General features: G+C 42.3%; 1 protein-coding gene across 7 annotated transcripts in view; it reads right to left on the reverse strand.

The window, feature by feature from the left end:
• MAPRE2 (microtubule associated protein RP/EB family member 2) overlaps window positions 1-27,105 on the reverse strand; it is a 99,041-nt gene that overhangs the window by 33,263 nt on the left and 38,673 nt on the right. For 5 of the 7 annotated variants that reach the window (XM_068189270.1, XM_068189253.1, XM_068189261.1 and 2 more), the window contains exon 3: window positions 4,935-5,062. In XM_068189270.1, the coding sequence (XP_068045371.1) occupies window positions 4,935-5,055 (121 nt within the window). In that variant the 5' untranslated portion in view covers window positions 5,056-5,062. Of the gene's footprint in view, window positions 1-4,934; window positions 5,063-24,852; window positions 25,075-27,105 lie in introns of those variants that run through there. The other 2 variants (XM_068189259.1, XM_068189286.1) reach the window with 2 other exon arrangements.

Raw genomic sequence — 27,105 nt, forward strand, 5'->3', positions numbered from 1 at the left:
CCTCAGCCCTCCTCTGGTGTGGTGCGGAGGAGAGGAGCCGGCTCCTTTGAGCACTGTTGTTTCAGGAGGCAGCGTGCTTCTCCCTGCTGCTGCCCAGGGTCCTGAGGCTCAGGGGGCTGGAGATGATGGCTGCCTTGCAAACAGGCACTGGCCTGCCGAGGGGCTGGGGCGCCGTACTGCGTCCCTGGAAGCAGAACACCATGGACACCCTCCACAAGCCAGCAACGATCCTCCTCCCTTGCACAGCACCACTCGCAAGGGACAACAGCCCAGAGGCTGCGGTGAAGTTTTTCCTCCAAATGCCGAGCCAGAGAGGTGACACAAAGTCAAACAAAGGATGACATCTGTCCTGCTGTCACACTGCCTGCTCTCCTCCGACACCAGGGCGGCAGAGTGCCAACAAAATGTATATATAAAGGGACTGCATATTTGCACAGCAGGAACTGCAACTGACATATAGGACAGAAGTCACCACATGAAAAACTCCCTCTGGCAACACCCAGGGCATCTGTAGAGAAAGCATCACAGTCTAAAATTTGAAAATGCCAAACCACATGCTTTCTTTATAATACAGCCATTTATTAAAACCAAGGAAAAAAACAACCCTGCATTCAATCCTTGATCCTTGCATACAAACCCTCAAAGACAGAAGGTCTGTATGCACTGGGAGCCTGACAATTTGCAAGTTTATAATTCTACTGAGAATTTTCAAATACACAAAGTGGGGAGAGTTTGTATCTCCTTAATCTCATAGAATCACAGAAGCTAAGTTAAAAATTACACCTTGCTCCAGGCCACATTTTCTTTTCTATCCATTTACCATTTCCTTGACGTTACATAGCTTGTAGACACTGTGGTGTTTCTTTTTAATTCATATGCAAGCCTTCTATAATCTCCTGCCTGACTCTTATTTTGAATATACTCTCATGTAACACTCTAACAGTCATGAAAAGCCCAGCAATACATACACTTGGTATTCCTTAGAGAAGAAAAACAGCCTTACTAAAGAAAATTCAGTTATAAGCTGCTTAGTCAGAATTCTTTCTAAGAAATTACTGTGTATTCCTTAAAAAAATAGCATGACTCCTAAGAAACAACTGATGTCATACTTCATATAAAATTCCTGTTCCCCAAACCTATGGGTTTTGCACATGGGATCCTACGATATTACATCCTCTCAATTGTTCTCTATTATATTTCATTCATGTATCAAATTTAATGCTCTCTCTAAAAGCAATATAAAGAGAATGCATTATGCCTTCTATTAAAACCATGATTTATAAATTTCATATTCAGGTAAAACAGTTTTGCAGGAAATCAAACCCAGAGTCCAAAAACTGTCAATATGACACATGTCTAAAGCAAAAAGAATTGTATTGAGATGCTTGGAGAGATTTTTCCCTGTTCAGTTGTCAAAACTAAATTACCAGAGGAGCTGCAGACTGAATTAAGACTCTCCAGGGCTGCACCCATCCATAACCTAGCTTTCTTGGCACCTCACTACCACAGCAGGCTTTCAGAAAGCTCAGGGGACACTGCACTTTGCTCGGCCTACTTAGCAGAGACAAAACCCACATCTAACACTCCCAAAGAATACAAATACTTTATGACTAAGCCAACCTCTTCCTTTGCCACTCCTCATCCTAGCAGCTCTGTTCCTCTAAGTGGAAATTGAGACACAGGCTGGTAATGCTACAGTATGTGTATTATCAAAGCTACTTCTCCACAGCAATGAGGAAAAGGAGGTCAGATTGCTTTTTCTGTCATTGTAACTACTGTCACATTAAGCTTCAGATATGTTCTGAATAAAGCCTTTAGTAAAGGCAGAATGTCAAATTATTCCTTCTTGCTTAAGCTCTGAATGTCAAAAATTATTGCTAGGTTGGCTGCAAAATGTGGGCACCCATGAGGTCTCACAGCCAGGCACTGAACACAAGCATATGCCATATCTAGGTTGCTCCTACCTCCTAAAAGTAACTCCTCTGAGCTTTTAATTCAGATAAAACATCCCCCACCGCTTTCCCTCTCCCACATTTTTGGCCCCACATTTAGCTTTTTCTAGCATTTTGATTGCTCCTTATTAACAAAAATGAACAAGAACGGAATAGTCATAAAACAGCATGACTAATGTTAATGCTTTTTTCAAAAAAAAGAAGAAAATGTCCATACAATTTTACAGTAGGTTATAAAAATTACAGCAGCTCTGCAGATCCCTGTTAATGCTGTGAAATGCTTCATAACAGTAAAGAGTTTCCCACATACTCCTTCCCTTTAAAGTCCTGGAGAAATGCTCATATTTTATAGAAACAAGCATTAATCTGCATGAAAGCTGCCAATGGCTCAAGGAACATCAGCCAAGGAATACCAGAATGAATGAGTTAGACTGGCTGTTCTCAAACTGCAGTCCATACCATGCTTGCTGGTGCTCTGCCTGCTAGTTGGTTCATCATTTGTACTACTGTTCCCTTAGTATCTCTCTTGAAATTTATGCAAGAAATAGGCTGAATAAAATATCTGTACATTTAATCAATTGTTTTGAGTTTACACAGTAAACTATATTAAATGCAGAAAGATTCCCAAACCTGCTTGTCCATCTGTCTTCAATCCCTACACATGGATGCTCTGCACATGAGAAAGGGACTATGCAGTCTCAAATGGAAAGAACCTATTAAGACTAAGATTACTGTGCTCTAGTGTCTGCAAACATCTATCAGTGTTTAGATACATCAGTTCAGAGAGTAAAGTCCTTCAGAACACAGGAAGTACTGTGCTAGAATGCTTCTTTAGATAAGGAGCTACTAAAGCCCCTTCTGGATTGTAAAGCACGTGAATGTAAAAACAAGAATGTGTAAGCATCAAGTTTGACCACCAAACCAAATGAGGAAATTCAGATTAACAGCTTTCACCCGTAAAGACGAAAATGTAGAAGCATCAGCTAGCAAGAACAATCAATACAATCCAGGAAATTCTGAAGGAAGAAAAGATTTGATTTTACACAGAATGGAGTAAGAGTTGCAATGAGATGACCCTTTTGCAGTTCTTCCCTTGAGGTGTGTCCCAAAATCCTCTCTGTATGTCACAGAAAAAGTTGTGTAAGAAGCTGTGTAATGAAATGGGACAGTGGATTTGTGACAGTTCCCATGCTTTTCCCCTCCTTGCCCCACCCAGCTGAAGTCTCTCTATTTGATCTTCTTATATAACTTTAACTCCTTTTATTCTGCTTAGTCAATATTTTCTTAGATCACTTCTCCCCTATTTTCAGAAAGGATTTCGGTGAAGTTTTTTATGTCTTTGTTGGTTTTTTTGGTTGGGTGTTTTTTTTTGTGTGTAAGCCCACACACATTTAACTTGATTGGGAACTCACTTCAAAAGCTTCCTTTCAACTATTTATGAACATTTAAACAGCAACATAGGAACAAGTCAATAACTTGCCTACTATGCTTCCTGTTTCAAACAATAGCAAACTTTGGGTATTTTGGGATGCAAACGTCCATTTCCTTCTATGTTTCTATCTCCTTCAGTGTGTGCATGCATGTATCTATCTGTATCTATCTATAGCTACTCCCTGTGTGAATTCTGTCTTTATACATACCGAAATAAAATACTTAGGCTAACTTCCTGACATGTAAATATAACAACAGCTAGAGATAACAGTTCAATTTCAAGTTGAATAACAGTTTAAAAAAATATTTCCCATGGTCTATGTCATTAGTTGTTCAGTTTATATCAGTTGCTTACATTGACTTTATCCTGCACGTTTTCAACCTCATTTTTATGGTTGTTGTGCAAGGCTGCAAGTATGGTACTCTACTTCTGCAGCTGAAAATTGTTTTTCTAAATTTTGAAGAACAGCCTATGAGATGATCAGTCTGAAAGGATTATTTGTATCTTTCAGGGAACATCGCTGAGAGAGAAAATTTACCCAGAATGATAGGTAAAATCAAATATATGAATATAAGACCCCATTTATTAATTTCATCTGGACCAAGAAATAGCTGAAATCTGGTCATGCGGTTCCTCTTCCATGTGATTTGAGCACTGTCTTCATAAAATAAGATTATATTCCCAGCATGTTAGTTGTCTGGAAGTAGCAATCTAAGTTAGATCTCCTCCACCACAAACAAACTCCTCCTCCACCAAACATCTTCAAATTTAAAAATCACAGTTGGAAATCAGAAAGAAATCATTCCCCAGGGGCATGTATATTCACAGTGAAACATCAGCCTTTTTCTGTGTTATTTTTAGCCATCATCTAGTTACAGACCCTGTTGTTTAACACCTATCTTCTGGATGCAACTCTGATCAACCAAAATGTCTGAAGTATTCAAACTATTACCCTTTCTTCAGAGCTCATTACCCAATATACTTACAACAGTAACTCAGATTTAAAAGAGAAACAGGCAGACTTTGACAAAGTTCTAAAGCCCTCACAGCAGCTTAAGCCTCATTTCCTCAAATCCTTGTTTTTTCTTCAGCCTTTTTCTTGTGCTTTTTTCCTGCAAGCATCAGCAGGGATTTGAGAAACCTCAGGAAGGAAAAGGAGCTGGAGAATTTTGTTCATCTGAGGTGTTGGTTCTTTATTTGTGTCATTCTCAGTTATGTCCACTCTCCATTTGAAAAGATACCACCCCAGTGGCTTTAAACCACTGAAACTTATCACTGTATTCTTTGCTTCCTCAGCCAACCTTTTTATTACTTCTGTGTATCTCCCGCTACATTTGTCCCATTCACCTCTGCCTTTGTTATGCTTTCCCAAGGTACCTTATCTTCCCGTGGTTAACACAAACTCAAAAATGCTTCCTGTGCACATACATTAGTCTCTTTTTTCAAAGTAACTGGTTTATGTCAAAGTTAAAAGTTATCTATTTTCAACAAATCAGACTTTTAAAGTGGTTTTAAAATAAACATTTATCAAGCATACTGTGCTTTCTTACCTGAACAGAGTTGTTCAACTTTCGAGTAGTTTAAAGCTAATATATCATTAACCCATGCAATGATGTCATGTCTGCTCATAGTCTCCTGGGTTATAGAGGTAGAGTACACGTTGACCGCCATTCCCCAACTAGGAAAAAGAGAGACAAAAATATTTTTGACATTTTGGTAATTGTTTTCTAAATACAATGAACATATGCATCCTGTTCAAAAGAGGGAAAGAAAACTCAAAACCCTCTCTTTATTTATTGAGAAAGTAGGGGTAATTTTTATTCTTTGATGATACGTAACCTCCTCAATGTCCTCTTGAATCTATGAACATATTTCTCTGGCTGTAACTGTGAATTCAAAGAACATACAAACCTATGGTACTCTGCTTCATGCCAATAAGGTAAAAAAAACCACAGAATCAGACCTAAAGATACATAGACAGGATCAGAGACCCAAGATTTTGTCACATTGTGCTGCTCTAATATAGTGATACAATATCTGCCAGTTTTTTGCCACTGCAGGATGATCAGGCTCCCTAAACAAACACTTAATTTTAGATAACTTCTAAATTATTAATTAGCTGTTCTATTACTGATTTCTTACTGGGACAGGGCCCTTTTAGATCATTAATTCAGTTCCCAACAATCACAGAGTGAATATCAAATAATCTGTTATCAGTGCACAAACGTCTATCCTGAAAGCAACTGAGATTTGCACCCTCAGCTGTGTGGCTCGAAAACTGTCGTGGAGCCCGATTCTTGTCAAACATTAGGAACATTTTCTCTCAGCTTAAACCCATTTGTTCTTCTGCCAACATTATCCTCCAGCCCTAATTGCTTTTTCTTCCCCAGAGTGGATTTCCTAATGCTTTAGAGACAGCACTCAGTGTCTGTCCCAATGCCCAGGTAGTCTAGATTAAACAAATCAATGTGAGTCTCTTATATCAAGTCAGACTTTCACTGACTGGTCATGCCAGCAGTCCTTCTTGACAGTTTCAAACAGTGTTCAGATAACATTTCACTGAGACCTTGATAAACGGCACTCTGTGCTTAAGTTTTCACAGCTACATCACCTTATATAAATTCTTCTAGTTAGCAAAGGTCCCTCCCTGGAAGCTGGCAATTCATAGTGGCTTTTATCATCTTCCCAGGTACACAGACCAGAAACACATACTACTGAACTTTGCTCCCTGTTATCCCACTCTAGTCACATCTTTCTATTGCAAGATGTTGCAAAGAGAAAACATGAGCACACTCAAGTTTATCTCATCAGCAGTTTCAAAGAGCAGAATCAAGTTCATGGAGAGAGTAAGTAATGTTCCCATGAGTAATGGACTTCAGAAAGTCCACTCGAAGCAATCCAAGTATGAAGTGTCTCAGAAATGACCAAAGAGTCAAAGTTGAACGATTATTCTTGGTTTGTTGGGGACTGCACACCTTCATCTCTCGTGGCAATCTGTAGCTAACACTTATCTGTCTAGCTTTGGTGCCAGTCCTGCCATCTCAGCTTTGGACCTCAACTTTCTCAGTCAGTGCAAGAGAGCAGGATCTCCTCTGTAGGATCCAAGGTCTCAGTGGACTATTTCCATTGAGAATTTGCAGTGATGTAACCCTTTGAAGCCTGATAGACAATTCTGCAGGGAACACAAAGACTGCAGATTAACTCCACCCGTAGTTACATGTGCTAACTAGGTGGGGCAACCTAGGTAAAATGGGAAATGGAAAAAACCTATCGGCACAAAACTTGACTTGGCAACATGTAAGTGTATAAGTACATAACACAGATAATAAATTTAAATACAAGATTATGAAGTTCATAATACAGGTCACTTTCTAGGAAACAAAGCTCACAAACAGAAGGTTGTTCAAGTTGTTCCCATCTACTGACATTACAATGCAAGACATAAAATCCTCAAGTTTGCTTTATGAGGAATTAAAGAAAAAAGAGAAAGAGAGAAAATAGGGTCAAAAAATTCATGCTCCAATAGTCAGGCAATCACTGTCAGAAATTCATTCAGAACCAGGCTGCCTCCCTATCTACTCTGTACAAGCAGCTCTGGAGCACGGAAGGAATCAGCTTGTGCTCAGTCTGCTCTGTTCTTCCCGCAGGCTCGCATGCAGCACAGCCAGTTGTGTGAACACAGCCCTGTATTCACTGTAAGAATTAGCAAAGGTCGCTTTCTTGGCATGCGCTAAGTGCTTGGACTGAATCAAGGGCTAGGAACAAAGTTTCAGAATCAGGGAGTGCCCTTTTACTCTTAAAACTACACCATAATGGCTAACCATAGAAGCTTAGCTTCAACATCAGGATGGAAGGCACTGAGCAGGCAAACAACCCCTTTGATCTAATGGCATCTGAAGTTTGAAACACATGGGTTTTATTTTATTATTTTTAGCTTTTTTATATAGATTAAAAACTAACAGAAAGATAGTACCACTATCACCATTAAACTAACATGTTGAATATTGTATGTAAGATCAGTTGAAATAACAGCTTAATAATGAATTTACTATTTAATTATTTAATTATTTAATAATTTAATAATATCACTTAGAATTAATAGTGAGCCTAATAATAAACCGACAGTTCAATACAGAGGAGTCCACTGAATTCTATAGCAACTGAAGATATTTAGATGAGAATATTTGAAACAAAGATGCTCTGATCTGTAATTGCCACTACTTCAAGAATATTTTGATTGGCCTCTGAGGCCAAGCAGAGCTCAGAAAAACCATCATCTACCACCAGTGAAAAGGGAAAGTTCACTTTGTTAAAAAGATCAAGAAAATACATACACACAGAGAAAGGAAGCAGAACTTCCTTCATCACCTTTTTCCACAAAGAACTGCAAAGAGAAATACCATCCTTCTGCAACCCACAGGGGAGCAAACAACTTCCCCTGCTGAATTGCATGGGGTGGGGATTTCTACTGCAGGAAACAGTGAGTAAATGAATAACCTTGAGTTTTACAATGCTACCCTGAAGGATACCTGTAATACAACTTATGCTGCATCTGTGAATTAATTATTATGGTCTAAGGGTCAAACAAAAGTTCAGACTATTTGTTAGAGACGAGTTCAAGCTATTAGAGACAAGAGCTTCAGATTTGTACACATGTATGCACAAGGGTGTATGAGTACAACTGTAAGCAAAGGCAAAATGAATCAGAATTTCTGTTAAAAACTCAGTAACATGCCACTGCCATTCATTCTTAAGTGTTTTGTTGACATATATGTGAATATTCCACAGCTGCTTCTCCTGAAAGAGTTCACCCTGTCTTTGCATCTCTTTTTCCCCAACATCCTACTGGTTACATTCTAAATAAACTCAGCTGGGAAAGGTTTCCTTTACAGTAAGCATGTTCTAATTTGGTGCTCAGATACACACATATCCTGTTTGCCACACAGATAGATCTTAAACAAAACAAAAAAAAAGGGGAAAAAGAAATGAGGCAGGTGTAGGTAGTGCAGCTACCAAGCTCACAACAGTCAAGAACCTCTGTGCTCAACATCTGTAGCTGGGCCAGGGTTTTCTGCAGGACTGAGTTTCCAAAGTGCTGAAGTACTTTGAAAAATGTGATCCATCTTCAAAACACATTAATAAACATGTGTAAGCTGATGCAAGAGAAGAGCTGGACAGGTGGAGACACACAGGCCATACTCTGAACAGCCAAGTAGCTAACAACTTGATTTTATGTTGTAATACACTACTTTTTTCCAATAACATTATTTACATTTTCAACTTGTTAGGCTTTCACTTGTTTACACTGAAGGCTCTGAATCATAAGATTGCAATGAGGCTTACCCAAGCCTGAAACTCAGTATCTACCTGGTATCTTCAGAATTCCATGGAGGTGCCTTGTGATTCTATAGCAACTGAAAGCAGACTGAAGATAGCACATCGTACCTCCCACTTCAGGAGGCACAGGGGGATATTAAAAACCTCTGGCTGTTGCAGTACTGCCTAAGCACAAGCGATTCTCCCTTGTTTTACTTCAAGCCTGAGGAAACTCTTCACATATTAGTCTAGACCATTTCAGAAAAACACTTTACACATGCACAATTACACACCACAGACATGAGTGTGGAGGATTAGGCAGGTGTTGAAAATCAGGTACATGCTTAAGCAGTTTCCCCAGTTAGAAATACACTGGCTCAGCATGCCTGATGGAAAACATTATACCCAAAAGTCTATTACTTTTTAAGGCATTATATGCAGCATTGAACATTGAGATATTGGATATTTTCCACCGCTCTTGCTACAGATAACTGCAGCTGTTACAAGGTATTATCCAGCTGTTCTTAAGGACAGTTTTGCAAGAAGCACATTTACTTTATTTTTCCAGGGATAAACTAACAGTTGCTGACAGCAGAAGCTGTATCACAACAAACCAGCAATAATGACAAGACTAGGAGGATTACAGCAGTGAATCTATTTGTAGTGTAAAACCTCACTGCACTTGCCATCGCCTCTGAACCTGCAAGGCCTGCGCATTTTCGCAGAATAGGCAAGGTCAGAAGTGACCACTACAGTCCAACCTCCCAGCCCAAGCAGGGCCACCTAGAGCACATTACTCAGTATTGTGTCCAGATAGCTTTTGAGTATGTCCAGAGATGGAGACTCTACTGCTTCTTTGGGGAACCTGTTTCAGTGCTCACTCACCCTTACAGTAAAGAATTTCTTCCGTGTGTTCAGGTGCAACCTCCCGTGTTGCACTTTCTGCCCACTGCCTCTCATTTAGTACAAAAAGACACATATGTATTGAATAGTCGTACAAAGAGACAAACAGATACTAAGTTTTTAAATACAGCGGAAAGTCTGTGTGACAGTACAGAGGAACCTTCTGGAACCTGGCACCTGATAAGATACTGCCAATAAAACAAAAGATCTCACACCAAAAATTACTAAAGCAGGAGATAACAGCAGAAAGGCTAAGATGAAGCTGAGTGAGACTGCAGCAGCTGCTTGTGAAAAGGCTTTCTAGATTAAAGACACTGCAAAAACAAAGAAATCCCTGAAGGAAGAAACCTGCCAGACGCAGTGGATGACTCCCTGTACAAGGAAAATTCATCCTTTTATACCATCCTGAAATGACAACTGATTTGCAGCTGGACCTTGCCTGTTTCTTGAACACTCCCTGTACACAGCTGTAGCCACAGTCATTAGAGACCAGTTGTGCTTGAGCTTGTCTTTACAGAAAGGAGTCCTGCAGACAGAAAATCAACACAAAAAGCTCCTGTGCAGTGCTGCCAACACTGTTCTTCCTCTCCCTTTTGACTTATGCTGTACTTCTGCAGCAAATACCGTGGCATCAGAGTGCTGCAACTGCAGTGATATTTGCAGCAAGCAACACAAAAGCTCTGTCTAGCCAGAAACTGAATCAGAGACAAGATTAATCACAATGAGGCACTGGCATGGAAAAAAAAATAAAAAAAAAAAGGAAAAAAAAAAAAAGAATAAAAAATCCTGTGATTATAATGCTGTAAGAAAATAATGTATTTAAATGCTGAATGTCAGATCTCTTTTGCACTGTTCCCACGTTACTAAATAGCCCTGAAATGTTAAAAATATTTTTGTTTTCTGTATATCTCCCTCACTTCTGAATGCCATTTTACATTTACCACATGGATCTGACTTGACCTAAAATGATTTGTGAAGTACTCCGCAGAGTCTAGACGAAACGGAGGCAATCCATGTACATTTTATGGCTTGAATATTGCCGGATTAACATTGAACGCAGCCAACTGTGTATTTTCTATTGTTTTCATTGCACTTCCCCGTTTAAATGCAAGTGAAATTAGAGTAATAGAGATGCACTCTGATTGGATTAGGGAATTTTTTTCTTTTAAATTAGAGGCTTCCTGCCAATGCTGGGATGTTCTGACCTACATAAATGTTTATGATGGGTCTGAAGGACTGCTTTAGACCCAAATCTGAGTACCTTTTATAAAGGCTCCTGGTAATTCTGTTTCATGCTACCTATGGCTTTATGAAACTTATCACCCCACCAAAAAAATTATTATCCGAGAGGCAGAAAAATACTGATTCTTTTTCAGATATTTAGTTTCCTCAAATGTGAAAAACACAACCAGAAGTATTCCAATAATGTGCACAACTTGAGCCAAACCCTCTGATATGTCCTAATAACTAGCAATGCATTACAGTGTACACTGCATAGCTTTTAGAAATAGGAATTTATTCACTAACCAGTTATTAAACTGGGGTAGTTCACAAAAATGAAAATAACAGTTTCAAATTCCAGGACAATTATTTAGTGCTTTGAAGATTTCAGGGTACCTAAAGGTCCACCTGAGAAGGACAAACCACATTCACTGACTCACATCTACCAGTCATATTTGCCCTCACTTGAATCTGCCAGTTGTATTTCTATATCATAAGTCTTTATTTCTCCAACTACATTCTCACTCCTGCTGCCACTGAAACTGTGGCAATGAAACAGCAAGGTCTTGTCTCTAGAGTAACAAAATTCCTTCTTTTTCAGGGTTCACCTTTGCTATCACAAGTACAATGCAACAGTAACACCCAACTACATAATACCTTCATTATGGCTGAAAATATTTGCATGCTCTGAAAGGTTCCTCATCAATTTCTATGAGGAAACAAATGTTAATTTTTTTTAAAAAAAGCATTCTTGACAAAGGACAGAGGTTCAAGAAAGGCAGACATCAATAGCTTACACAAAATGGAAGCAATTTAGAGCCTCTGGCCACTCCATTTCCACACAGGTATATTCACTCTGGTTAGAAATGAACCACAGCAGTGCACAGCACTCAAACCACACCTTAGAGCAGTTGAACAAAGCAATAGTAATGTTTTCTGCTGAACAGACAGGCACTATTTAACATGGTGTAAGGACACCAAAAATTCAGCATAAAAAGAATGTGACTACAAATTAAGAAGGCATTTTATTAATGATGAACAACAAGAAACCTTTGAAGTAGGCTGAACGAGAGGAACCGAACTGTGGCAAGGCTGCAATGCAAAAAAACTTCACTGCCTTTACTTACAGTTATTACCCTCCCCCTGCTGAGGCTTTCAACCCTAAGATCTTAAGCTTGAATCACTGCTCTGATGCCCTGAAGTAAGATATTCAACCTGTCAAATTTTCACAATAGACGCTGGCAAATAGTCTACCTTTCACAATAGACAAGGGGATTGTGAAGGGAAAAAAAAAGTCAATTCAAAGGAAAATAATTCTCAGACTTATACAGTAAACTCAAGTCAATTAGAAATACCTACATTTTAGAAAACCGAAGATGTCTATGACAATTTTGTAACTAGAAAACCACTAGAAAGATGATAAGTAAACCAACTTTTAATCTTCTATTAAACAAAGTCTCAATTAATCCAGACACTATCAGGAATTTCAATTCTCCTTTTTTTCATTTTTTCCCTTATGGATAATAACAGATTACCAAGCAGACATGCAGACATTGCTAAAGGATTTCCAAGAGATTAAAAACGTGCCATAATGCAAGGTAGCATCAGTGCTGACCACTGAAGAAAGGATGCCTTGGGAGGCAGCCCATGTAAACAAATCTCAGTTCCTAGCCTAAGTACTGAAAATAACAGGGGAACCTCTTATTATTTTGCTCCCAAGAGTTGATGGATGAATAGTTCCACTTTCAGAGAGGAGAATTCTTTAGCAAATGCAGACTTAGGGGAAAATGAAGACAGCAGTGGAGGAGAGCTTGTCCCCAAATCCACTGGCCCCACGTGAGCTCCAGGCGAAACACGGCGGAGACAGCCACCTGCATCTACACCGAGGAATAGCTGCCCGTGGTTAGGAAGGGCTAAGGAGAAGCAGAAGCCCCGATTAGGATGAGCCAGCAGTGCTGAGCGCTGGGAGCGCAGGGCACCGAGGCACCGTGTCAGAGGCAGAGCCCAGCAGGACAGCAGCCACGCCGCAGCCCGGCAGCAGCTCTGGCAGCCCGGCTGCTCCCGGCTCCTGCCATTTCCGCCTTTTAAGTCCAGAAAACGCTGCGGGCAGGCTTGGGAGTTTCAGCAGGGATGAGATCCAACTAGAGGCACATGAAGTCACCAAATGAATTTAGTTTTGACCTATCCGGGGTTTCGCTGCCCCCCTCCTCCTCTCGGGCATGTATACATTCCGAGGTGAAAGGCTAAAGTAACACGCTGATTTACTCCAAGCATAACCTAATGGCAAATGAGATTTTGTAATACTATACAGCCCTCCCGACGGGGGCCTGAGCAGCCTCCAAGCGCCTCACAAGCCTGCAGAGCCAGGCAAAAGAGGCAGTGAGTCAGCGGGAGACGGGCACTAAACATCCACGGGTTTCAGAAGAGGACAAGTCTGGAAAAAAGGTAAAACAGGAGGATTCAGCAAGGGGAAATGCAATGCCTTTCTCCTAACGCATAGCTGCTGTTTTCTAACAAGAGACTGCAGTACCCTTTAAAAACCCTGGCTGTCCGAGGCAGGCGAAGCTAAGGAGCAGAGCACTCCCATGGGAAGCCTCTTGCACCAGCTAAGGAGGGACTGCAGTACAGCTTTCCCACTCACAAATGATGCACTATGATACAGAGCACAGGGATTTGGTCATGCATCAACTCTTCTCTCACCTACATTAAAAACCAGTGCACATATGCACTGATTTATGCATTGCAACATTTATTCTAACATTAATACACATATATGTTAGAATCACAGGACATCATGAGTTGGAAGGTGCCCACCAAGGATCATCGAGTCCAACTCTCTGCTCTTGCAGAAAATGAGGCCCTTTTTAAGTGGCCTTCTAAGGCCACCTTCACTTCAAATGTTCCTGGAGTGATACCCAGCAAGGGACAAGAAACAGCACAGCAACCATTCATGCAACCATCCCAGGACCCATGGTCAAAGGTGCCGGAGCACAGAGTACACGACAGAGCTGCTGAGGTATCAGCCAGGCAGCCAGCTCCACTCCATCCTTGAACAAGTCATCCTGGCAGGAAAGTGACAACACTGATCAGGGGTATAAGACAATATTTATTTTAAGCCCTGAAGATGTAAACAAGCATGTGACAACAGATGAGCAACAGGCAACCATGCTAGCTGCTTTCGCTAGTGCATCACTCTCTAAAACACGCCTGTGTATTTTTGTAATGAAAATATTAAGCTTTAGTATGGTTGCCCAGGCTTCCCACTGCTATCACGGCGCTGCTGCCATGTGGGGGGAAAGGAGAAGCACCAGGCTTTCTGCTGGCAATGCAGGACCAAGCTCCAGACAACACCTGTGACACAAACCAGCTGAAAGTCCCCTGCCAACACTGCCTCTGCAGACCGCTGCACCAACACACTAGAGTTTTTACTAGGCTCTGAGGCCAACCTCTCTCCCTCTTCTCCCTCAGCCACTGCTGAAAGCTAGACTAAAAATAATAATTATGATAATAAGAAATCTTGGAGTTCTGACATCTCCAATGCTGTTGATATAGGCCCAAATAAATACCTGTCACTGGCTTATTACAAACTCCCTACAAACCATTTCTAATATTATACAGACTGCAAGTGTTAAGACTACCAGCCGCACACTTAAATTTGGTTTTGGATACCAAAGCAACTTGACCTCTTCCCTTCTTCTCATGAGTTAACACTATAACAGACAAAGAAGCACTTAAAGAAGCTCTTAAATTATTCTGGTGCCCAGCATACTACTGGTAAATGACATATCTTAAGAATTAATCCTACCAAGTACTATCTAGAACGGGGTTGAACTTATAAGTGCAACTGCTGAACTGCAAAATTAATTTTGGAGCAACTAAAACTAGAATTCACTAATCCTTCATGAAGTAAATTGCCCTGTAGGAACATTCTAGCTCAGCCATCTGTGATTTATGTAACATATTACTCTTGCTGTGTGCCAGTAACCACAGACTGATTTTACCATTGTTGCAGTACCAACATAATTGGTGTCTACCAGCATCAAGTAAAGCTTCGCCAAAACTTCTTTTTTCAACCATGTTGGTCTTTGAAGATCCGTGAAACTGCAACTTTTGGACAGATTTTAACTTTTAACATCTTCTGCCTATCTAAAGGGGGAAATCCCCAAAGCTTTGTTTTCTAAATAATGTTCTTTAGAAGGTGCTTACTGCTTTGATGCAACTGTGATTGTAGAAACTGAATTACTTACAACACTCTTTATCTACAAACCCAGTAAAGCCTTGCACCTTAAGCTAAGAGAAGCATAGATGTACTGTTTAATAGGATTTGGCCTCCTTTCATGGAATATCTTGAGGTTAATTCCTAAAGTGTATTGCTTCCAGCTGGCAAACAGTGACACTACCAAGTTCAACTCTCACAATAAACAGGGAAGAAAAAAGTTTATTGCTTGAATCACCTTCAACTAGATGCAAGTGCAGTTACAAAGGTAATCTGGGTTGCAATGTGAATATTTAGCTCCTTCAACCCTCTCAGTGTTGCTGCAGGCCATGCGACAAGACAGTTCTGCACCACTCCCTGTAAAAGCACATCAAACTAAGCAGACATCTGACACAGTTTAAGAAGTGTGCTCATAGTTAAAACATTTTCTGCAGATTAAACTTATCAATAATGCTAATATTTTCTGTGTGTAAAAAGCTACAATCCCTAAAAAGCAGAGCAAGCAATTTATCAGCTGTTAACTTCAAGACAATCTTTGGTTGCAATGTACACAATTAATTTTATGATACAGCAAAACGATGCCTTTGCTCTGTTCTGTCGCTACAAACTTTTGATCATCCCTGGGTACTAAACAGCAGAAGTTGCTCTCAGTGATTCAGAGAACACAATATGAAATTATATTAATAAGAATTAATGTAGTGTTGCAACAGTATAGCTTTCACAAGAATTAAACTAGAAAATGTTTGATATTGATGAAGTCATACTGAGACTGCATACATGTATTTTTCTTTTCCATTTGAAACCTTTGATGACAAGGCTGATTTCATCTCCCTGGAAGTACAAAAGTTGTTTCCAGATTATATTCCTTTCATTTTAAAGCATGTGATTTTGTTATTGTGTTTTTTAAGTCATGAGCTATTTATATTTATTAGAGCTATAGAATGGGATCATAAACTGACTTGAGTAGGCAGGGCACTCCAGAGAGATCTGCTCCAGCCTCCCAGTCACTGCAGAAACAGCAAGAGAAGGCTGCCAATGATCCCATTTGTCTCAATTTCAAGTCCCTCCAAGGACAGATATTCCACAGCCCCTTTGGGTAATTTCTAGTGTTTGACCATCTTGGCTGTGTAAACATTTCTCCCAATATCCAAAGTATTTTTTACTGCTGCAGCTGCTGATGGCCATTGCCTCTCATCCTTTCTCTTTCTTCAGAGAAGATCCTGGCTCCATTTTCTTTACGCACAGTTTCCCACTAAACAGATAAGACTGCAATGAGATCTTCCCCTCTCCTGAGCTGGCTCCTATCCAGACTGGCCAAACACAAGTGACAAGCTCCAGCCCCCTGACAATCCTGGTGTCCCTCTGCCACACTCATTTCAGTATGTCATTGTCTCTCTCAAAGTGGAGAGGCCAAATCCAGACATGGTATGTGAGATGTGGTCTCAGAAGCACCAGAGGGGAAGAATCATTTCCCTGGAGCTGCTGGTTACATGCCTGCCAATGCAGCCCAGCATGGGCTTGGCCTTCTTCCCCACAAGAGCACACTGCTGACTCATGTTCACCTTGTTCACCAGCACCACCAGGTCCATACTGTGTAACCCTTCAGGAACAACTAGGGGGTGTGCATAATGTGGTAGTGGAAAAAACATCTCACCATATTAAAAATAGAGCTGCTTGTGAGACAAGGCAGTTCTACAGCACCCCAGTGGAATTAATTTGACACTTGGGAACCACAGATTAAAAATGTGCACTAGAGAGCCAAACCTCTGCAGGCAGAAATATGCAGAATAACAAAATAGTTTGGGTTGGAAGGGACCTTAATGATCTTATAGTTCTAGCCCCTCTGCCACGGGCAGCAACACCTTCCACTAGACCAGGCTGCTCAAAGCCTGATGCAGTCTGGTCCTGAACATTTTCAGAAACGGGGCATCCACAACTTCTCTGAGCAACGTGTTTCAGTGTCTCATTACCCTGCAGAATTTATTCTTAATACCTAATCTAAACATACTCCCAGTTTGAAGCAATTGCCTCTTGTCTTACAACTACATAACCTTGTAAAAAGTCCCTCTCCAGCTCTCTTGCAACTCCCCTTTAGGTACTGGAAGGTTGTTCTAAAGTCTGCCCAGAGCCTTCTATTCTCCAGGCTGAGTAACCCCAGGTGTCTGTCTTCATCACAGATATATTAAAGGAAGTAAAAAAATAAAAAGATAATATTTCTTATGCCTCCTTGAATCTGACAACTTGCACAACATGAATGTGTTGACTGAAAACACCATATTTAGACCCTGATTTAGAACCTACATCATGTACAACTTTGAAACATTATTATGGGCAAGAAGCAATATGGACCCCAAAGAATTCAATTCAATAAAATATAACAAACACCATTCTGCATAACAAGGTTTCCAATAGAATGACTAATTACAACTGAATGTCCTTTTGGGAAAATGTATCCCTTCTATCCAACCAATTACCACTGCCTCCCTGTTCTCAGCACTCCTACACACCATGGTCTTTCTGTATACACAAGCTCCCGTGGGACTTTCATATCACTGCGTTATGTGTTCACTTCCATACAAACAATTACTCATAGATTCTATAGTTATTTTAACAAGCTATGATTTGTGTAACACTGAATCCGTAAGTAAAACAAATGAGTATTCTACTTCAAATATTTCAGTGCTTCCTATTCATGATATTACTGGACCAGCCCCACAGAGATTAACCTTAAGAAGTGAAGCATAACAACTGTGTAAGATTTGCCTAAAATGAATTTTCACTCCCCCCAAATTGTTTAATACATACTGCCAGCAAGCCCTTCTGAGCATCAACACTGCATTCCAGAGTGACAGGAAAGAATTTGCATTCATGTGCATCTCTGAATAATTACAGCTGCTTGGGTAGGAAATCTGTATGGTACTAAGGAACCCTGCTGTAGGGAGGGAAATTCACTTGAGTTGCTCCTAAAAGATCAAACTGAAATGCACAGATCTCAGCTAAGGGTTCCACTGAGATCTCTCTCAGGGCTCCACATTGCCAAGAAACATAATATTGAAAATTAAGCCTCTGAAACAATACAATGCAAGGTGGTCATACACAAGGCCAGAAGATAACAGTACAACCTGCATGCCTGTATTTCTCTCCAGGCAGAATGATTTGGCACAGTTGTAGGATTTCCTACGGAAGCTACATCCTTAAGTCTCGATTCACTGATGAATGTTTACACTTCCTGTTTGGATAGCATAGCAAAAAAACAGATTTAACACAAAGACACCCTTCACTAATCATGGGGCTCTATAAGAAATAAGAAATTATTTCAGAGTGGCTAAACTGAGACATTTAATGGGTGTGCTTCTGTATACAGAGCCTTCTCTACAAAATATTTGATAACTTAGTATACCACGAGAAAACTAGACAAACTTTTCTCAAAATATCACAGGCAAGATTAATTAATTAATTAATCTTGAATTAAATATTTCATAGCACAAAACAGTAGAATTGTGCTAAAAAAAAAGAGAAAACAACACTATTTTTAAACCCCGTTAAATGCATGTTTAATAAACGTTTATAGCTGATATTCCCTTTCCCCTCCCACCCAATTGTAACGAAACAATACAAAGAAGATACTTTATCGGTGAGTCAGGCAGCAGAGATCTGAGCAAGATCCAAACAGCTACGCAGAGCGCAGCTAACACCATCCACAGAAGAAACACGGATGTTTTCCATTTACATTCCCCAGCACTGATCCTGGAAGCTAGCGATCAGCACTGCTAGCTGGAGGCCAGGATTCAGGGAGCGAGGAGGATGCAAGCAGCCAAATGCTGTCCCGGAGCAGCGCGAGCCTCGCTGCTGCTGCCACCGCGCCACGGCCTTCGTGCCATCCCACTCAGTGGCTGGTGGGATTGAGAACAGATGTGGCGAGACCACTCATTTTCAATTATCAAACAAAGGCTGAAAGTTGCACTTTCAAAATGAAAAGCTGGCACACTATTTATCTGCTTCCTTAGCAAGCTTTTGCTATAATTAGCTTTGGGCATGAGGAAGGAGAAGAGACTGTCAAATTAAACTAACTTCCCCACTAAACCCCAAAACCTCTGAAGATATTTTTAAAGAGTCACACATTCAAATGCCAAGGCTTGAAATGTAGACCTACCACGCATTTTCTTTTCTTAGTGGCGCCCAAGCCAAGTTTTATATCACAAAAGGTTAGTCCAGGTATGCCCCCCTGGAAGAACATTCCTGTGGTCCAGATGAGGTAACTGCATCTCCCTCAAATGAGCCAAATAAATAGCTTTAATCAAGGTCTCTTGCTCCACCTCCAAATCACCTTTCTTTCACAATGCAGCATATTTTCCAGTGCCTGTTTTCTAGGAAGACTAGATTGAAGACACTAGGCAGAAGCCAAAATGTCTGTTTCTGAAAGTGCCAGCATCAGGTTCAGTTCTTGCGTGTCCCAAACTTGCTCCTTTTTCTGTTAATATGCCAAAAAAACATTGCTGTTGCTATGCAGCTCAACAAGGTAGTTAAAAAAAACCCACATCACACAACAAAAACCAGAATGCAGCCTCCCACCTACAGGATGTTTCTGAAACCCACGGAGGCTGGGTGCAAATTAGGCGTTCTCCGACCTTCATGGTGAGAGCACTTGGGTGTAAGCTGAGAAGTTTGTGCTCCCTGAAAATCACCTCAATGTCCTTACACAAACTGGGCTATCTGTGGAGTGTTTTCTCCCCTCTCTCCAGTCCCCAAAAAGCTACCTCCCTCTTAGCCCCTGATTTAAACAAATACCTCCAGCCCCCAAAACACTATGAAAGTATTATTTCCTTCAAGGAAGATCTAAATCCAGGTCAACAGAGATATCCCAATAATGCTGAGATATCCCAACACTCTAAGTTCCAAACTACTGATGTCGTATTGAACAGAGTCTCAGAGTCTCCTAACCCTCAGAAACTTTTACATGCACTCACATGTGATTCCCAGTTATCTCCAGACAGTTTCACCCTGTGCTTTTTGAGAGCTGGATCTGCCCAGCAGAAGATTGTCACCAAAACAGCTCTCTCTAGGCAGAGTACTCCCTAAGCAGAAAACAAGATTAAAGAAGAACAGCAGTGGCAGCAATAGGAAGACAGCTTTATGAAAGTGAAAGAAGAGAAAATAGAGGGTACCTAAGCTGACAGGAACCAAGGAAAGATTTCTGCCATGGTTCCTCTTTAATGCTGGCTAGTAAGCTGCCGGCTCTAAGTCATCAGGATGGTCTCGCTGATAGTAACTACTTTGTTGCAATCCAGATGCTTGGCAGAAAAGAGGGTTATCACAACTACAGCTTTTAGAAAAGCACAGGCCAAATTTATGGGGTGTTATTTATGTTAATTTGTTGATGGGTTTTTTAAACATTTGTTATTGACTTTTTCCTGCTTTCAATGAGATCTAGGGTGAAATTGTCATAATCTGCAATAAAACTGTTAGATCAAAAGCAAATGCCTCTGAAAATATTCACTTACTAATACATTTAATTGCATTTGCTTTGGCTGCTGTTTACAGTTTTAGAAGCCACGCCTATCAATACTGTGCAGTGAGAAGACAACTCATTGCTTTTACTCCGTATCATCTTCCCAGTTCTCAAGCTTGGGCCTTTATATATGCATTTTATCTACACAAATGCAAATGGTCTTTTTTACTTCAGTGTAACTACCTGCTTAACACATTCAGTGGAGTCTAATTTTAGAGCAAGAAATTCCTTCTGCCCAGAGTAAGGCAAAGCCATAGGTCCCCCCTTCGAACCCTGAGTACAGCCACACGTGTGGAAGGCAGAGAGTCCCCAGAGCCAGGGGCAGCCCCTGCCGAGGGAAGGATGCTCTCTGCTGCCCAGGGCCAGCCTGCATCCGGCAATTCACTGTGAGTTCGGAAGGCAAAGACCAAATCAGATTTTGCTGTAACGTAAATCTTGACTTTCAGCATGGAAGTTATCAGCTCATAGTGCTGTAAAAGGCACCCAGATATGCCCTGTAACACCCCACAACTCATTCCAGCAGTGGGTGAGGAAATCACCACTGCTGTCTAGCTTTCATTATTATGCACAGAACCATCACTTGTCTGCTTACACAATGATTTCTAGAATGAAGACAACACTTAGGAAAAACAAATATTTAAAACAGATAACATTAGAAAGGTAGACACTCATAGATAAAGACTAAAACAGAAAAACTCTTTCCTTTTAGCCTAGTGATTTCGAGAAAAATAATCAGGAAGTTGGCCCCTTCCCCTCTGCTTCATGCAAGCTCTGGGTATAAAACTAAATATAGCCAGGGAATGAAGGACCAGAAAACCATTTTTCTAGCAACACACAGAGACAAAACGGAAGTTAAGAACAGTATCCTGCAAAGGAAGGTACAACAGTCTGTCTCTTTAGGACCAGGGTGGTTTAGAATAAGTATGCCATTTGAACAGGGAAGTATTCACTCTTAATACTTTAGCTTTTAAAAATATGATGAGCTGATCAACCACACAAGATACCTGGAGTCTGGCAAAAAAAGCACTGCAAACAGGTCTTATTAAAAGAAAAAATTATCCGCACAGCTGTTGATTTGGTTTCTCATTGAATTTTTTCAGCCATCTTTGAATGCAGAATTAAAACTATCATTAAATGTGATGCCATTCTCAGAAATTACCGCAAGTCTACTTTGGGCCAACAAAAAGACACCTCAGTACCAAATTTTAAACAGTCTTCTGATCTGAAGCACAAGAAACAGCATTTCCCTTGAGCAATACAGATTGATTACAGTTATTAACTCCAAAAGGTAACATCACCCTGTGACTAAATTTTATGCCAAAGTGCCCGGTTTCCATTTACCAGCTAAGTAAAGCTGGATGAGAAACTTAACACCTTGGGCCTGTATGTCCCAGTCTGCAAAATATAATATGTCCTTTGGAAGACTTGGGAAAACTATTTGTGGCTTTGCATACAGAGCACATGGCTGGGACTCAGGGTATAAGCTCAATTCCCTGCTGCATCCTCAACTTCATGGATAACTTACAGCAGCTCCGTCCATGTCAGCTTCCTAGTCTGTAAAATGGTGCAACCTGCAGTTGTTTTTAAATCTGCTTCAGGATTTGGATATCAAATCTTTGGTAAAACCTGGTATTAAAAATAGGAAAGGGGTTTTTTTTAGGTCTGAGAATATCTAACCTGATAACACAAATTTTCTGATCAGTAAAGACTACTTCTGTTTTAAAATATCTATGGAACAGAACATGTTAAAATTTGTAAAATGAGAAAGCATTTATGTTACTACAGGAGAGAAGGATGGAAAGGCAAATACTGAACCTCTACACACATGGTAGATGCTGGTTAACTTAGGAGCAAAGATGCAGGACGCAGAACTGTACAACTTTAGCTTTGTACAACTGCTCATCTGCCGTCAAGCTTCAGGGTGTGTTTAATGACATATTTATTCCATATTCCTAGATGGAAGAAGCCAGCCCAACAATCAAAGGCATAGCAACTTGATGTGTCATATGGTGAGGTCCTACAAGCTGCTCCAGGAGTCTGGAATGGCACTGACAGTCCAGTGTGGCAGCAGGCACTAAGGTGATGGAATTCATCTGTTGTGCCCTGTGATCTCCTCCTGCCACTCACACTGAACAAGAACTGAACTTGCCTAGCTACTAAAGGTTGCCATGGAAGTTAAAAGCCATTTTTTCCAGTATCAAGGAGAAGTTTCATCACAGTTTTCATGTATTTTCTGTAACGTTTCCCTTCTGTTGTGCTTGACATTTATTTCCTAAAGGACTTTAGCTACAGATGGAAGCAAGTTAAGTATCTTTCTCCCTTTCTCCCGGAGAAAGGAAGAAATTAACAGATATGGGAGTTATGACTCTGCAGAACATGGTAAGTTTCCAAAAGGAAAAGAAACAACCTAAATAGATATTCCTCAGTAGAAATTTTTATTTGTGCATTAAAGGTTTATTTCTGAAATATACTGAACTGGATTACTTATTTACTGCCCAAAAATAACATGCAATGCTAGCATCAGCACTTCTGTATTCCTTTATATTGCTCTAGAGAGGGATACAAATGGATACAAATCCCTAAAAGACTACGGAGTACTTCTCTGGACAAAATGTTATTCAGATGCAGAGTATCTTCCCAATTTCTGGAAAACTGGGCAAGTGATATAGTTATGCCTGTCATCACGTGCTGAACACAGCAGCCTCACAAAATGTCTTTTCTAGACATAGTTCAGTGTATGATGTAACAGGCAAAAGGACAAGAAAACTGACTTGTTGATGATTGCAGAAAAACACATACAGAGGGACTGAAAAAGAAGAATGGAGAGCCCCATGTACCAGAGGTTTTCCAAAGAACTCTTCTGAAGGAAACAAGTTAGCAATCGGTGGTACCTGTGACATGTCAGAGTAACTAAAGGTAGATGCATGATATTTCAAATCTATTTCATATTTCTGTTTAGCTGCATGATAGAAATACAGCTTTCCCCCTAAAACAGAATCTTGTACTACTCAGCTGAAATTTCGATATTGGAAGTGAGAGCTCCAGGCTTTCTGCAAGTAGAAATAGGTCCTTGCAAAAGAAATTTTGCAACTTTGTGCTAAATGTGTGTACTAAGGCTCCACTGCACAAAGTATAAGCAGTTTCAGAGAGAGAGACAGACTAAATTTTGTGCCATTCAAACTAACCACATACTGGGGATCTCCGACGCATTTCACGCTCGCCCATCACTGCGTGATCAACAATGAGATTCACTGTTAAGGTTATTAATGGCCAAATGCCGGTAGCAGCTCCGTTATTCCTCAGCAGAAGAAAAAACACTGCGATTTTCTTCAGACAAACAAGCCAAGTCATCCACGTTTGTTTTCATGTATTCGAGCTTACAACTCGCCACTTTAGTCAGATATTTGAGAGCAGCATCATTTCCTGCTGCTTGAAAATCAGCTTTAAGGGGCGTGTTCGCTGCAGAGGCACTGCTTGCTGTCATCCAGGCAGCGTTTAAAATAACTGTATATTGACATAAGGAGCCACCGGCCGTATTATCGCCCTTCGAGTCGGCAGCAAGGAGCACATCAAACCAGTTGCGTTCCGGGCTGCGCCGCGACCCTTATCAAACAATGCAAACAATTTTAATGAGCTTATCTGCCGGAACATATTGTCAGAGATGTTAATGCAGAAGCGCTGCCAGCAACGCATGCCAAACGATTCATCAAAAATGCCTACAACTGCGACAAAAGGCGGGTGTCCCCCCGAAATGAGAGACGATAAATAAACACAAAATGAGGCTGGCGGGGAGCGGGGGGCGGGGATGGAGCCGCCCTCCCCCGCGCAGGCACCGGGAGAACTGTCACCCCCGCCCCGAGGAGCGGGGGGCGGCTGTCACCCCCACACCGGCGTGCGAGGGGCGGGCACTGCCCGGTACCCGGTGCGGTTCTCCCGGCGGGGAAGGGCTGCCCGCGCCCCGCCATCCGCGGCCGCCGCCTCCCGCACGGCGCCGCCTCCCTCCGAGATCCGCAGCGAGGTGCTGCGGCTCTTTTCCAAGGGGAGCTGGCTGCCTGTGCGGGGGGCGTTCTTGCCTTCCCTTTTATTTCCCCCCTCCTCTTTCTTTTTTTCTTTTTAATTTTGTTTAAATTATAATTTTTAACCGCCTTTCTTCCGCCCGGGCGCGGCGAGCCCCCGCACGCATCCCGCCTATCCCCCGAGCGCTCCGCAGCCGGACAATGCGGGGCCGGGGGGAGAGGAGGGGGCTGCAGCCCGCCCGCCTTATGCAACCGCCCCCCGCGCCGCCGCAGCCCCCCCGCAGTACCTGTAGGAGCGCTCCCCCCGCACCGTGTGCTTCCTGAAGGGGATGATGGTCCCGTTATCCTGGATGATGTCGTTGTTGTTCTCGCCATTTGGGGACAGGGCTTGGGTCGGTCCGGGCATTGGCGCTCCCGCCGCTCCGCAGAGCCCCGCGCTGCTGCCGCTGCTGCTGCTGCTGGTGTGCGGAAGGTGGCGGCAGCCGCGACTCTGCCGCCCGCCCCGCCCCGCCCCGCCGCGCGTCAGCCCCGCCGCCGCCGCCGCCACACGTGACCGCCCCTCGCCATGGCAACCGGCCGGCGCCGCGCTGCGCCCGGGGACGGCAGCGGGCAGGGAAGGCAGGGAGGGCAGGGAAGGGAGAGAGAGAGGGGCCCGCCCCGCCCCGCGCCCCCACACAAAGAGCCGCTCGCCCCGTGAGTGCGGGGCAGCCGCCGGCCCCCGCGGCGGAGCGGCCCGAGCTGCTCGGCGGCCCCCGCTCGGCGCGGCCACAGACAAAGCGCCGGGGCAGCCCCACGCACGCCCCGGCCGCGCACGGCGGTCCCGCCGCCCCCGCGCCTGTCCGCGCACCCGTGGGCGGCACAGAAACGCCGCCCCGCCCGTGGGCACCGCGCCGTGCCCCGGCCCACCGCCGCCTGTGACAGCCGTGTGCGCGCCCGGCTTGGGCGAGACCAGCCGGGACCTCGACGCCCGATGCCTCAGCGTCTCCCTCCGTGCCCCGGTACCTCAGCATCGTCCGCCGTCTCCCCACACCAAGGAGCTATCGGGCTTCTTTTGAAGGAGCCCCCACGCCGGGCTGCTCGGTTACACGGCGGCGAGCCGCAGCAGGGAACACCGCCCAGCTCTCCCCAGCATCTCCCCTCGGCGCGGGTGTGCCGGGGGCGATGGCCATCCCCACCGCACAAAGCCCGCCCGCACGGGCTGCAGCTGGCAAGAATCAGAGCGTGGGATTCGTGTTTCAGATGGCAAACGCTTTATTTTTAAAAAGGGCATAAATATTAAGTGACATGAGACTATAAGATGTAAAAAATAATGAATTCCTAATTATAAAACAGCACACGAAGGTCTTCGTTATTATATGCTCTTTTTTTTTCCCCTGTGTCTGCTACTCTGCCTGCATTTCCACCCCAAGCACCAGGATGTTCAAAGCTCTGGATAGCAAGCTCTGTATTTCTGCTTACAACTTCACTGGAGAGCACAGTATAACACCTGACAAGCTGCATTGCACATTTCCAGCATTCTCCTGCTCTCAGGCTTACACAGAAAAAAAACCATTTGATGGCACATCCTTCAAAATCTTCCTTGGATCAGAAACAAGAAGGGAAGAGACCTGCCAAGGCAGTGGCACTGAACTTCTGGCACTGCTAGCGCCACCGATCACACAACCCTCATCTCTTCCTTCCTTTCTTCTAGAAGAGTTTTTGCATCCTCCCCAGTCCATTTCCCTCTGCAGAGCTCTATGGTTTCTGCATATCTCCCGTTGCCTAAATAGCAATGTGCTTCAAAGTTTGACATTACCACAGATCAATGCTGGTCATCCTCAGGAGCAGACCTGAACTTCACTGTGGTCAAAACCTACCCTCACATCCCCATACTGCATCACGACCCACACTGCTACCGCAGCAGAAAAATACTCTCCAGCTGTTTACAAATTGTTTTCTCTAAGCAGAAACCAGCAAGCGTGTCTATAGACACGGTCTCTAAACAGATCTATATGACCTCATGACTGTTAGATGCAAAATATTTGGGCGGATCTACTAACATCTTAAAAAATACATGCCCCCAAATCTAACTCTCTTTTCAAAAGAATCTTAAGATGGTAGGTCAAACAAAAGTCATGTGAGTACTTCTAATATGTTCTCAGAGACACATGCAGATATTTTAACTCAGAAGTTCTGAAGTATGAGTTTGATGAGGTTTCTACCTCAGATTTTTTTCTGCACAAAGAAAGTGACTTAATGAAATTTTTACTAATCTTTACCCAATCTTTCAGACTGAAATGACACTACTGAAAGCTTAATTTACATTATTATATTCATAATACAAACCATTCACAGAGAGCTTGTAAGGTGAATAAAATCAATAACACCAACTGCACAACACTTGAACTGCTGAGAATCTCCTTGGATTTAAATCAGATGTATAGATTAACACACATTTTAGAGCAATCTCTAACAAGGCTCAAGTTAGTCTGCCAATTTGCCACTGTCATCTGCACATCAAGACAGGTGTTCTTACTTATACTTTCTGCCAGGTTTTCAAA

This window comes from Anomalospiza imberbis, chromosome 1, assembly GCF_031753505.1.
Source record: "Anomalospiza imberbis isolate Cuckoo-Finch-1a 21T00152 chromosome 1, ASM3175350v1, whole genome shotgun sequence".
NCBI classification, from domain to species: Eukaryota; Metazoa; Chordata; class Aves; order Passeriformes; family Viduidae; genus Anomalospiza; species Anomalospiza imberbis.